The sequence below is a fragment of the Vombatus ursinus genome, unplaced genomic scaffold (genome assembly GCF_900497805.2).
Source record: "Vombatus ursinus unplaced genomic scaffold, bare-nosed wombat genome assembly UNPS02003292.1, whole genome shotgun sequence".
NCBI lineage: Eukaryota > Metazoa > Chordata > Mammalia > Diprotodontia > Vombatidae > Vombatus > Vombatus ursinus.
The window spans coordinates 2,841,061-2,853,916 of NW_020943070.1; the positions used below are offsets into that span (position 1 = coordinate 2,841,061).

General features: G+C 52.3%; 1 protein-coding gene across 1 annotated transcript in view; it reads left to right on the forward strand.

Moving 5' to 3' along the window:
* The first annotated feature begins 4,925 nt into the window (after positions 1 to 4,925).
* CBX6 (chromobox 6) overlaps positions 4,926 to 12,856 on the forward strand; it is an 11,830-nt gene continuing 3,899 nt past the window's right edge. The window contains exons 1-4 of the mRNA XM_027870884.1: positions 4,926 to 5,050; positions 5,258 to 5,301; positions 5,593 to 5,658; positions 5,785 to 5,851. Coding sequence (XP_027726685.1) covers positions 4,982 to 5,050; positions 5,258 to 5,301; positions 5,593 to 5,658; positions 5,785 to 5,851 — 246 coding nt within the window. The 5' untranslated portion in view covers positions 4,926 to 4,981. The remainder of the gene's footprint in view (positions 5,051 to 5,257; positions 5,302 to 5,592; positions 5,659 to 5,784; positions 5,852 to 12,856) is intronic.

Below are 12,856 nucleotides of genomic sequence, written 5' to 3' on the forward strand. Positions count from 1 at the left end.
AGTGGCTTCTCAGACAGAGTGAGGGGGACGTTGGGTTGGCCAGGAACGAGGGGAGCAACGGGACTTGTAGATCACGCCCTTATAAAGTGCCTATTGGGTGCAGAACACGGTGCTGGGGGAATATAATACCTATTTGGGTAAGACAAGAACATTACCCACCCAGATGACTCCAAGGCAGAGATGGCCATCAGTTCCCATTCCCCGTGGACAGCCCTGGCTGAAGCCCAAATCCCTTTTAGAGCAGGATACCCCCACTCGCTCAGAGAAAGTGACTTGCCCAAGGTCACACAGCTACCCATGTCAGGTTTGGTGGGATCTGAACCCGAGTCCTGACTCCTGAGTCAGGGCTCTTTCCGCTGCACCACACTGCCTGGTAGCTGACTTACAAAAGTCTGTTGCTCAGTAAATGTTTGTTAGATTGGCTTGACTTCAGTCTTGAGGTTTATCCAGTCCTAGCGGCACATTTGACATTCATTCATTCGACAAGCATTTATTAAGTGCCTACTATGTGCCGGGCATTGTGCTTGGTGCTGATTTAAAACCAAAAGTGAATAAAACGAAACCGTTCCTGCCCTCGAAGAGCTGCCATTTGCACATCAATATAAGCATTTTCTCTCTGCTGTTTCTCTCCAATGTATTCTGTCTCTGTCTTGTTTACACCTGGCTGTTTGCCCGCTACCTCCCCGGTAGACTGTAAACTCCTCGAAGGCAGGGAATCTTTTTTTTTTCCGGTCAGTTATGTTAAGTTTATTATATGATATGCTGCAACATGGTCAGATGTTAATTCGTAATGACAAGTTTCAGTTGAAATGAAAACAAATCAGAAAAGTGACAAATATTTCTGAAGCCATAGTAGGTAAGATACAGAATGGGCTTAGGTAGCACAGGGGGAAAATGTCTTTTGCCTTTCTTTGTATCCCCAGCACTTAACACTGTGCCTGGCACACAGTAAGTGCTTCATAAATGTTTCTTGACTGACTACTAGAGGAAACAATGTAACCTGATAACTACATAATAAATACAGAGTATTTAGGAGCCGGGGAGGGGGAGGCTGGAGACCCTTGTACCCAGGCACACAGAGTCAGGACCCAGAGCCAGACCTTGGGCCTCTCTCACCATGGGTTTTCAGGTCCCCAGAGCTGGCCTACTGTGTTTCCGAAGACCCATTGGGCCAAGCAGCCCGGAAGTTCAGGTAGGGAACGGGGCAGAGGGGCAGGATCGTCTGGCCTTGAGAGCCTGCAAGTCTCAAGGCTAGGATCCCCACTCCAGGCCATTGACCAAGGGCTCCCAGAGAGGTCAGTGTCGATGCCTTCCCAGCTGGGCCTCCCACAGAGTCAGCAGATGGCCCGCTTAACCTAAACCTTGCTTCCTTTTTGACAGATTTCACATAAATATTATTGTTACACATTCACGAATTTTTCCTTTCTCGTTCTTTTTAAACAATTTGACAACAGATCAGATTGCTGACTCCTCATCTTTGTGGGTCCCTTCCCAAACAGAAGGGGGGGCCTTCAGACTGGGAGGCATGGGGGAGGGACAGAAGGAACTCTGGCCCTAGAGTCAGAAGCCTCTGGGCACCAAATCCCACCAGCCTGGAGGACAGTTGAGTGATCTGAGGCAGCTCAGTTCCCCTCCGTGGGCCTCAGCTCCTTCATTTGCAAAATGAGGAAGTTAGACCAGATGACTTAAGGCCCCTCCCAGCTCTGACATTCCCTGTTCGGAGGCCCCTTCCCAGTTCTGACACCCCCTGTTCTAAGGCCAATGTCAGAGCTGGGAGTGGCCTTGTAACAGGGAACGTCAGAGCTGGGAGGGGCCTTGGAACAGAGACTGTCCAGACTGGCAGGGACCTTTGAACTGTGGGGACATTAGAATAGAGAATGTCACAGCTGGGAGGGGCCTAGTCCTAAAGAGCCTCTAAGTTTTTTAACATCCTCTATTTTAAGCTTCTACTCAGCTCTGAGACTCTATGTTCCTGGGTACCCTTACATCTCTGGGTTTTTGTGACACTACTCTTTCCTGGCTCTCCTGTTTGTCTAACTCCTCCTCTGTTTCTTTACTGGATTTGGAATCCAGAAGACCTGAGTTCAAATCCTGCCTCTGACACCTACTGGCTGTGTGACCTGGGCAAGTTACTTCTCTCTGCCTCAGTTTTCTTATCTGTAAAATAGGGCTAACAACAGCACCTATTCTCCCCTTCCCTCCTGTTGTTATGAAGTTAAAATGACATAAGATTTATAAAACACCTTGCAAACCTTAGACCAGCTTTGTAGAAATGTTAGCTAATAAAATGAGCTTTTGTCACATTATCGCCACTAACTGAGGGCGTCCCCCCCCCCAGGTGCTGTCCTGACCCTCTTCTTTTTTCTCTTTCTATTATATCTCGTGGAGATCTCACTAGCTTCCACGGTCATCTCTCAGTGACGATTCTCAGCTTTATCCAGACAAATTCTCTGCTTAGCTAGCCGAGTCTCTCCTGAGTTCTGGGCCAGCAACAGCAATGGCCTTTTCAAATTCAGCATGACCAAAATAGAGCTCAGTGTCTTTCCTCCAAAACCCTCCCCTCTTCTGAACTTCCTCATTAGGACTAGGGCACTGTCCAGACCTTCCAATTCCCCAGGCACCTCAGCATCATCCCTGATTCAAATCTGATACTTGTCTCTTCTCTATTCACACTGCCACCCCTCCCATACAGGCCCTCATCACGGTTGCCACGGTCTTCTGATTGGTCTCCCTGACCCTCAACTCTCTCCCCACTCCATCCTCCAAGGGATTTTACTAAAGCACAGATCTGACCACATCGCCCCCAGCCCTACTGATAAACTCCAAAGGTTGCTTCTACAACCTGGGCCCTTCCTACCCTTCCAGACTTCCTACAATCTGTCCCTCTCCTCCCCCAAATACTCTACAATCCACTGACCTGGCCTTTTTGCAGTTTCTGGAACATGGCCATTTCCCACCTCCCCTTATTTGCATTAGCTGTCCCTCACACCTGCAATGCTCTCCCTCCCCCTCCACCCATTGTCTCTGACTTCAAGACAGTTCAAATCCTGACTTTTACAGGAGGCCTTTCCAGGTCCCCTCTCCTACCCCCCTCTTTGAGATTATCAGCATTATATATGTCTTCCACGTGTCTTGTGTGTTCCTTGGAGGTAGGGGCAGTGTTCTGGCCTTTCTTTGTACCCCTAGCACTTAGCACATTGCCTAGCACACAGTAAGCACTTAATAATTGCCTCCCACGTTCTAACCTTTTCCAGATTGGGGATCCTCTGTTGGCAATCTGGTGAGGCTTATGGATAATGTCTGGGTGCATAAAAGAAAGTACATAGGCTTATAAAAGAAACTAATTATATTGAAATAAAGATGTCATTTTTCCCATCCAAGTTGATGAACCCTCTAAAATCTACCCACTAACCTTCAGGTTAAGAGGCCCTGCTCTAAGCTTAAATTCTAATGAGGTCCTCACTATGACTTGAATTAGGTCCCTCTTCTCCGTAGAATAAACTGATCCCAGGGGAGAGGGTGCTGGGGGAGGAGTCAAAAGAACTGGATCTGTTATTATGTACCCCTGGGCAAGTCATCGTGGCTGGGCCTCAGTTTCCCCTCTCAGTCGTCTTGTGAGGTTCGACAGTGACAAAAGAGGTGAAGGCCCAGGCTGGGTTTCCTGGGAGGGTCCGCTGAGCTCCGGTGCCTAGGTGGGTCTACCATCTGCGGGGAGCGTCGGTAGACTCCCGTCAGCGGAAGGGTTAAGGTACCGAGATAACATGTCCTCCCATCGTTCCTAGTTAAGCCCCCTCTTCCTGTTCCCTTCCTTCCCAAGAGACTGGTATTTTCCTGGAGGTGCAGGGCATGGATTTGGTGGGGTGTCTTTTTAAGGCATCTGCACTGGCCGCATCACCCATCTTCTCCGATACAGAAATAAATGCAGATGTTAAAAGAACAACTGGGAACTGCTGGAAAATCGGCAGGCATTTTGGCTGCCTCGCTTGTCACCGTTTGCAAACGTGGGCTGGAGGGGACCCTCCTTTTCCAGTCCCACGGAGGGGCCCAGAGACCCTGCTGCCTTTCCAGACTCCCTGGAGAGCCCTGTGGCTGCCTGGCCCGAGGCCCTGGCTGCTTAGATGCAGGGCGGCCCGAGGCGGAGGTTTGCAGCCTGGGGAGGGGCTGGGAACGCTGCTTATACTGCAGCATTGCATCCCCGTAGTGCTTTGCAAAAAACCAGGGAGTCCCAGTTCTTTCTCCCCCTCCTTCCTTCTCCTCTCCATCTTGTGTTTTCTTCCTTCTCCCCTCCTCCTGGTTCCTTCTCTCTCTCATCCTTTCACTCTCCTCTTTCCCTTCCTTTTCTTCTCTCCTCCTTCTTTCCCTCTTCTTCCTTTCCCCTCTTTTCCTCCCTCTTCCTCCCCCTTCCCCTCTCTACCCATCCTCCCTCCCACCCCCATCTGTCTCCTCCTTTCTTCCTTCTTCTGGCCTCATCCTCATCATTTTCTCCTTCCCTCTCCCTCCTCTTTTTTCTCTTCTTGCTCTCTTCTTTCTTCCTCCTCCTCTATTCCCCCACCCCTCTCGTCTTCCTCCTTCTTCCTCTCCCTCCTCCCCTCTTCACCTCCCCCTCTTTCCCTCCTCGTCTTCCTCCCTCCCTCCTCCTCTCGTCCCTCCTCCTCTTTCCTCCTCCCTTCTTCTTCTCCCTCCTCCTCCTCCTCCTCCCCCCCAAGTCTTCTTGGGGGCGGGGTCCCTTTAAGAGCCAGCGCGCGCTCTTCCCTTTCCCTAGCAACCGCCCCCGGGGAGGTGTAGGCCCTGGTAACGGTGCCGGTCACGTGGTGCCCGCGCGGCGGCGCGAGCCACTGAAGGCGAGCCGGGGAGCGGCGGGGGCCCGGGGCTGGAGCGTGTCTGGGTCTGGGTGCTCGGGGCGCGCGTGCGCGAGCGGTGCAGCAGCGGCCGCGGGAGGAGGGAGCTCAAGTATTATGGGCTGTGGGCGCTGCTGAACAAGATGGAGCTGTCTGCAGTGGGAGAGCGGGTGTTTGCGGCCGAATCCATCATCAAGCGGCGGATCCGAAAGGTGAGCGGCCGCCCCTCCCCCACCCTGGCCCCGGGCCCTTGCAGCGGCCCGGGGCCCGTGCAGCGGAGGTCGGGTCAGTGCCTTGCAAGCCGGGCGCTGACCTGCACTGTGCTGCCTGTCTCCCTCCCTGCTGCGCCTTTCCTCCTCCTCCTCCTCTTCCTCCTCCTCCTTCTCATCTTCCTCATCTTCTTTCTCTCTGTTTTTCAGGGACGCATCGAGTACCTGGTGAAATGGAAAGGTTGGGCGATCAAGTGAGTGTCGCGGGGGGCCGCTTGTTGCAAAGCCACCGGTCCTCCCTCCCAGCCTTCCTCTCATCCTTCTTTCCATCTTCCTCCCTCCCTTCCTCCCTCCTGCAGTAACAGCAGCAGCCCGGTGCCCGGTGCCCGGTGCCCTTCTGGCCGGCGCTGCAGCGGCTGCCAGCGGCCCGCTGGCTGCCTGCGCTCCAGGGGGTCTCTCGCAAACCTGGGGGGCTCGCTCTGTTTTTGGCCTGGTGTGCTCGCGCCTCTCCCACTTCTCTCCTTTTTGCATGTGTGTTTTCGCAGGTACAGCACTTGGGAACCCGAGGAAAACATCCTGGACTCCAGGCTCATTGCGGCTTTCGAGCAGAAGTGAGTTGGGGGGTGGGGTGGGGGTGGAGGGGAAGAGGCCAGAGTTGCGTCGCCTCAGGACCCGTGGAGGAGAGATGGATGCATGGGGCGTGTCTCTCAATTCACGTTTGGGTCTCTCCTCGCCAGGGAGAGGGAGCGGGAGCTCTATGGGCCGAAGAAGAGGGGACCCAAGCCGAAAACTTTCCTGCTGAAGGTAATCCGGTCCGACATCCGCCTCGGGCTCGGGGCCCTCCGTCTCCTGCCCGTGACCCCCCCCTCCAGGGGCCCCCGCCCACGACCCAAGGACTGCAGCCTCTACTGAGCCCCCTGAGGCATTTCAGTACAGGGGTGGAGGACAGGTGGACATCGGAAACAAAGTTACTTGTCTGAACTTGGGCCGTCACGGCCCACGGAGGCCCTCCCAGGTGGTCCAGGCTCGACCTTGGCCCTTAGCTCCCGTGGTGTTGCTTGGTACAGGGGACCCTAGGGAAGCAGGCTGCAGGCCCCTCCTCAGGGCCTGTTTGGGGGGCCTAGGAGATGGTAAAGGGGAGAGGCTCTGTAGGCCAGAGTTGTGAGGACTTGGGAGGGCAGCTCTGGGGGCCAGAGAGGGCCAGGGAGACCTCAGGAGGCCAGTGACAGATGGGGTCGTCCACGTGTGAGGAGGTGGCTTCCCCCGCAGGAAGTTAGAGGGCAGCCTCTGGAAGTCCCTGGGAGCACGTCTCTGTTGGCCCAAAATTAGAACAGACAGAAGCATCTGGTCCCGGCGTCAGTGGCCTCCTCCCGCCTTCTGCTCCGCAGTGAGACCCCTGCTCATCCCTTCTCAGAAACTCACTCCTCCCCTAGGCACATCTGCACGGACCCACCCACCGGCTCTGGCCCGGAGCTGAATGGGGCCAGGCTTTGGTTGACTTGTGCTTCCGTGGGAGGAAGTGTGGTTAGTGGGAAGAACTGGGGTTTGTGGAGAGAAGACCTGGGTCAGGCCCCCCAGCCCCCCCCACACCCCCTTCTGCCTTTTACTGTCTGCATGACCTCAGAAGCAAGACCTCTTTCCAGGCCTTCATTTACTTCAGCTGTAAAATCCCAAGCTTTGAATTAAGTCATCTCGAAAGACTAACCCCCTCACCCTGGCTCTGACATTCCCTGCTCTAAGGTTCTGCTCCAGCTCTGCCATTCCCTGTTCTAAGCTCCCTCCCAGCTCTGACATCCCCTGTTCTCAGGCCCCTCCCAGCTCTGATGGTCTCAGCTGGCTCTGTGCTATAATATTCCATGTTTCACGGTTCATTATGGTGCTGACGTTAGGTGACTATTTCTAGACTCCTCTCCAGGGAAATCACTGGTGCAGGAATGCCTATGTCAGAGGTCCTTTAGCTCACCATGGGTGAATCCTGCCTTTTGGGGGGAGCAAAGAAGGGGGCCTGGCAGGAGCGGCCCGCCCCCAGCTCTAGAGTAAGTTCTTGGAGCTGTTAAAGGTGCTGGGGGGAGGGGTGTGAGCAGTGATCATGGCTGTGTGGGAGGCACCCAGGGGAGGGGGGGCAGTTCATCTGCACCCCAGCTACAGTGCAGTAGAATGAGTTCCGACCCAGGACTTTGAAGCTCTGGGTTCTGGTCCATGCCCAAACTCTGCAACAACTGGCCACCTGATCTCGGGCTTCACTTGGCCTTGCTTTCCAATTCTGAAAAATGGGGATAATAAAGACCCATCTGAGCATCAAAAGAAATGATGAGTTTGGAAGCAACTCTGTAGTTATGAAGTGCTTATGGCATGCAGGGTCAACCTCAGAGCTCTGAATGCCCTGCCCAGTAAGGTGGGCTATCCAGGCAGCCTCAGGACCATTTTACAGATGAGGAAACGGAGGCGCAGAAAGGAAGTCCCAGCTGCTGCTGAGCTGGGCCTCCTGACTCCTGTCCAGTGCTCTGCCATAATACAGGGTCCATGAGAGGTTGGGGGAAGGCAGGCAAAATGGTCTCTGCCCGAGCAGAGGTAAGGGCTGCCCATGGTAGCTGACACACAGAGTTGTAAGTGGGTTAGCACCTCAAAGAGGAAAGTGAGGGAGCCGAGTGTAGAAATCAGAACCTGGGCTTTATTCATGGTTTTGGGGGAGGAGGTAGGTCGGCATTTATTAAACACCTATTATATTCTGACACCCTCTCATTTTATAGGGGAGGAAACTGACACCCAGGGCAGTGGATCATAGATTTAGAGGCAGGAAAGATGTCAGAGGCCATAGATGCCATCCCTCTCATTTTCTTTTTCTTTTTTGATCAGTCAGTGCCTTTATTCCAGCCCTTTCCCCAGGAGGAAAGCGAGGCTCAGAAAGGTTGACTTTCCCACCACCACACAGGTGCAAACATCGGTGCCCACAGGAGAAGCCGGGTCCTCTGATTCTAAGGCCAGCACACTTTCTTTTCTTCTTCTTCTTCTTCTTCTTCTTTTTTTCTTTTTCTTTTTTTTTTTCAAATTTTAGGCCATTGGAGTTAAGTGACTTGCCCAGGGTCACACAGCTAGTAAGTGTCAAGTGTTTGGTCTGAAGTCACATTTGAACTCAGGTCTTCCTGACTTCAGGACCAGTGCTCTATCCACTGCACCACCTGTCTGCCCCATAAGGCCAGCACACTTTCCACTGTACCAAACTTTTATGTTCCTTTTGGGGGCTTCACCTGAGACTGAATTAAGAACCTGAGGGAGACGTGGAGGTCCTTCTGGGCAGTGGAGAAAGCTGACTGGGAAAGCAGTATGTTACCTGTCTGTCCTGGGGATGAAGGATCTGAGCTGTTCTGTGTGGCTCCCACTCCTGGGTGGCCTTTACAGAAGGCAGGCTGCTTTGTAAGGTAGTAAGCTCCCCATCACTGCAATTATTCAAGCAAAGACTAGGTGACTGCTTCTTCCCCAACTCCCCAATTCGGGATGCTCTAGTTGAAGAATCTTGTCTCGGACAAAATCTAAGGTCCCTTTCTATTCTGGAGTTTCGTGATTCTCTTCCTGGTAGTGAGTGTTTCCCAGCCTCCTTTTGGGGGCAAGGGGGAGGGCACTGCTCTCCCTAAGGGAATCCAAGGCATGTGTTTGTCTTTTTAAGTGAAAGGGCATATGGACTAATTTTGTCCTGAGAATCTCTCCCGCGTGGTTGGGCGAAAAGAGACAGAGGTCATGAGCTGAAATCCCGGCCCTCCCTATTCCTGGCCATGTTGCCGTGGGCAGATCCTTTGACCTTTTGGGGCCTCATTTTCTCCTCTGAATTGGGACCTCCAAAGTCCTCCAACTCTGGAATGGTGAATCTGAGGAACTGCCCTTACCGCAGCCACAGTTTCCTCATCTGTAAAAACAACGAGCCTCCCAGGCCCCCTTCTGGCTGCAGAGCTCCCACCCTCAGGGAGCCTTCGGTCCAGTTTCTAGACTCATTAGACGTAGCCAGACCCGGTTCTTCTCCCCAGTTTTCAGGCAGCGAAGCTGAAGCAGGAAGGGACCAGGCTTGTAAGCCTCAGAGCTCCTGAGCTGTGGGGTCCTTCTTGTCACGTGCCTGCCTCCCCAAGGCAGGCCTAGCCGCTTATTCCCAAACCTGTTTTCCATGAAAAGAGAAGTGCTGTAGATAATGAGGCAGTGACCATCCCTGGGCAGATAACCTGGGACTGAAAGGCCAGCCCCTGGGGCCTGAGCTGGAGGAGCTTCCCTGGGCCTTCCACAAGGACAAGATCCAAGGTTTTCTTCCCTTTTCATATCAGTGCTGGGAAACGGGAAAAGATCCCTGCGATTAGGATTCTAGCTGGATGGCCAGAAGGGACCTCAGAGGTCATCTAACCCAACTATCATTTTATAGAGGAGGAGACTGAGGGTCAGAGTGGAGAAGGTCCCAAGAACTAGAATTTGAACCTAGGTCTTTTGATCCCAAAACCAACCCTCCTGCAACTACCTGGCAGAGACATCACGGAACTGTGGAGCTGAACTGTCTCTGGGAGCATGACTTCCGGGGGAAAAAAAGATATCTCCCACCCCAGGACTTGGATGAGGGTCTGAGAGAACTATAGAACCCGAGTTCAAATGCTGCCTCTGCTGGTCCCTGCCACCTGGGTGATCGTTTACAAATCACCTCTCAGCCTTAATTTCCTCATCTGTAAAATGGGAATAATTAATAGTGCCACCCTCACAGGGTTTAGTGTGAGGGTCAGATGAGAAAACATTTGTAAAGGACTTTGCAAACTTTAAATGGCTATAGAAGTGTTAGTTGTTGTTATTATTATTATTATTATTATGCCTTACAGAGCTATGAAAACATGTGCTTTTGGGGCTCTGCCCTCCACGGCCTCTGTAGGCTCTAGATCTGTGAGCAGCTAGGGGCCACAAGACTGGACTTGGAATTGACAAGACCTGGGTTCAAATCCCACCACTAGCACTTAATGACTGTTTGAACCTGAGCAAGTCATTTTCTCATTTGTAAAATAGAAGGTTGGAGGAGATGACCAAAGACCCATTCCAGATGGAGAGCTAGGCCCTGGGCAAGTCCCTTTCCCTTCTCTGTGCCTTAGTTTCCCCTTCTGTAAAATGAGAAAGTTGGATAAGGTGTCCTCTGAGGGCCCTTCCCATGATCCTCTAATCAGGTGATGAGCCAATTATAGGAACCTTGGCATCGCTCCCTCCCCACCCCCAGCTCAAACAGAACAAATGTTTCCTATGGAAATTCTATCCTGCCTTCAAACCACCTCTTCCAGGAAGCTTCCCCTGATTTCCTCAGCTGGAAGAAAGGCTTCCCTGAACTCCAATGAGCTTCCCTCCTCTTGAGGTCCTTAGCACATTCTATCTTGAGTATTGGTTATTTGTGTGTGGGTGTCTGTGGGTGTGTCTGTGTGTGTCTATGTCTGTGTCTCTGTGTCTGTGTTTCTGTGTGTCTGTGTGTGAGTGAGTGTATGATTTCCCTCACTAGACTATAAACCCCAAGAGGGCAGAGATAGCATTTCTTGTCTTTTTACCCCTTAAGGATCAGGCAATCAGTTACTCATCCAACAAGCATTTATTAGGCACCTGCTGTGTGCCAGAGATTACAAAGACAAAAATTAAACAGTCTGTGCCTTCAGGAAGCTTATATTCTATGGAGAGATATAGAAGGGGGAGGGGGAGGAGGAGAGAGGAGGAGGAAGAGGAGAGAAGGGGTGAGGAGGAGGAGAGAAGGAGAGGGGAGGAGGGAGAGGGGCAGCTCCCATTGCTAAAAGCCATTTACAAAGTGTTTAGCAATGAGGGCAGCTGAAGTTAGAAAAAGAAGGGACCCTCAAGGCTCTCATCATCTATTCCCCCATTTACAGAAGGGACAATTGAGACTCCAAGAGAGGGAGGGGCTTGTGAACAGACTGCTGGACTTAGGAGTCCTGGGTTATATGTGTCCATATAAATATGCAGAGTAAAAACAAGACAGTGTGGAAGAGAAGACACTAACACTTGGGGTGATGGGAGAATCAGAGAGGGCTTCTCATAGTAGGTGGTGCTTGAGCTGAGTTTTGAAGGACAGTGGATTCTAAGAGGCAGAGGTGAGGAGGGAGGGCATTCCAGGCAGGAGGTACTGCCTAGGCAAAGGTGTGGAGAAATTCTTACTAACAGTAAGAATGTTAGTTTGGCTAACCCCGCAGAGGATGGGAAGGGGGGTGATGAAGAATGAGGTTGGAAAGATCGTTGGGGCCAGGTTACTGAGCGCCCAGTGGACCAGGCTTAATGTTTGTTGAATGAATGAAGACAGTGAATGCTTAAGTGGAAAGACTTTTATTGAACCCTCTCATTTTACAGAAAAGGAAACTGAGGCCCAGCGAGAGGGACTGGCTTGCCCACCTTCACCCAGATGTTAGTGGTACAGCTGGGACCAGAAGCCAGGGCTCCCCGGTATTCTTTCTCCTGCACAGGGTTTTTCGCCCTCCATCCTAGTGAGCTGGGGGAACCCAGAATCAGCCTGGGGAAGTAGGAGAGAGGGCCGAGTTCGCCTCCTCCCTTCTCCTTCCCTCAGATCTATAGTTTCATGCCATCAATCAGTCAACCAACAATATTCTTTATTAAGCTCCTGTTCTGTCCAGCCCTGGAGATGGGGCCCTCCAAATACTGTAGGTGCTTAATAAATGTTTGTTGAATGACTTGATTGTGAGTGCCTGGAGGGTGAGAACACTATCTAACCTAATCTTCCTATCTCCTCTGGCCCTGAACATGGAATTCAGCATACAGTAGGCACTTAATAAATGTCAGGCGGGTTGTATTTGCAGCCCTGGGCCTAAGGGAGATAGCTGTCTAATGGGGTAGAAAAAGCAATCTAGTTCTTCCACTTCCTGGCTTTGTGGCCCCAGGCCAGTCACCCAGCTTTGGGGGCTCAGTTTCCTCAACTGTAACATAGAGATGTGCTCAGAGTTTCCAGAGGTTTACCTCTCACCAGCCTTCAAAGCACCCATTTTACAGGTGGTGAAACTGAGGCTCCGAGTTGGGGAGCTCAGAGTTCACACAACTCTGAAGTCTCTCCCATTTACTACACTGGGACTGATGGTGATGATGATAGCAGGCATAAACCTAATCTCCAGGGGTTCTCACTACAAGCCAGGGAGGTCAGTATCATGGGTCTTATCTCTGTGAGGAAGCTGAGGGAGGCCCAGAGAGGTCAATTCACTTGCTTGGGGTCACACAGCTAGCAATCAATCCACAAGCATTTATTACGCACCCACAGTGTGCCAGGCCCTGGGCTGGGCACCGAGGATTCAAAGACAGGCAAAAACAGATCCTGTCCTGTCACAGCATCTGAGGTGGGATTGGAACCCAGGACTCCCAAGTCCAGCAGTCTGTTCACAAGCCCCTCCCTCTCTTGGAGTCTCAATTGTCCCCTCTGTAAATGGGGGAATAGATGATGAGAGCCTTGAGGGTCCCTTCTTTTTCTAACTTCAGCTGCCCTCATTGCTAAACACTTTGTAAATGGCTTTTAGCAATGGGAGCTGCCCCTCTCCCTCCTCCCCTCTACTCCCCTCTCCTCTCCTCCCCCTTCCCTCTTCTCTCCCCTCCTCCCCCTCCTCCCTTTCTCCCTCCTCCCCTCTCCTTCTCTCCTCCTCCTCACCCCTTCTTTCCTCTTCCTCCTCCTTCCTCCTCTCTCCTCCTCCCCTCTCCTCTCCTCCTCCTCACCCCTTCTCTCCTCTTCCTCCTCCCTCCTCCCTCTCCTCCTCCTCCATCCTTCTCTCCTCTTCCTCCTCTCCCTCCTCCTCCCTCTTTTTTCCT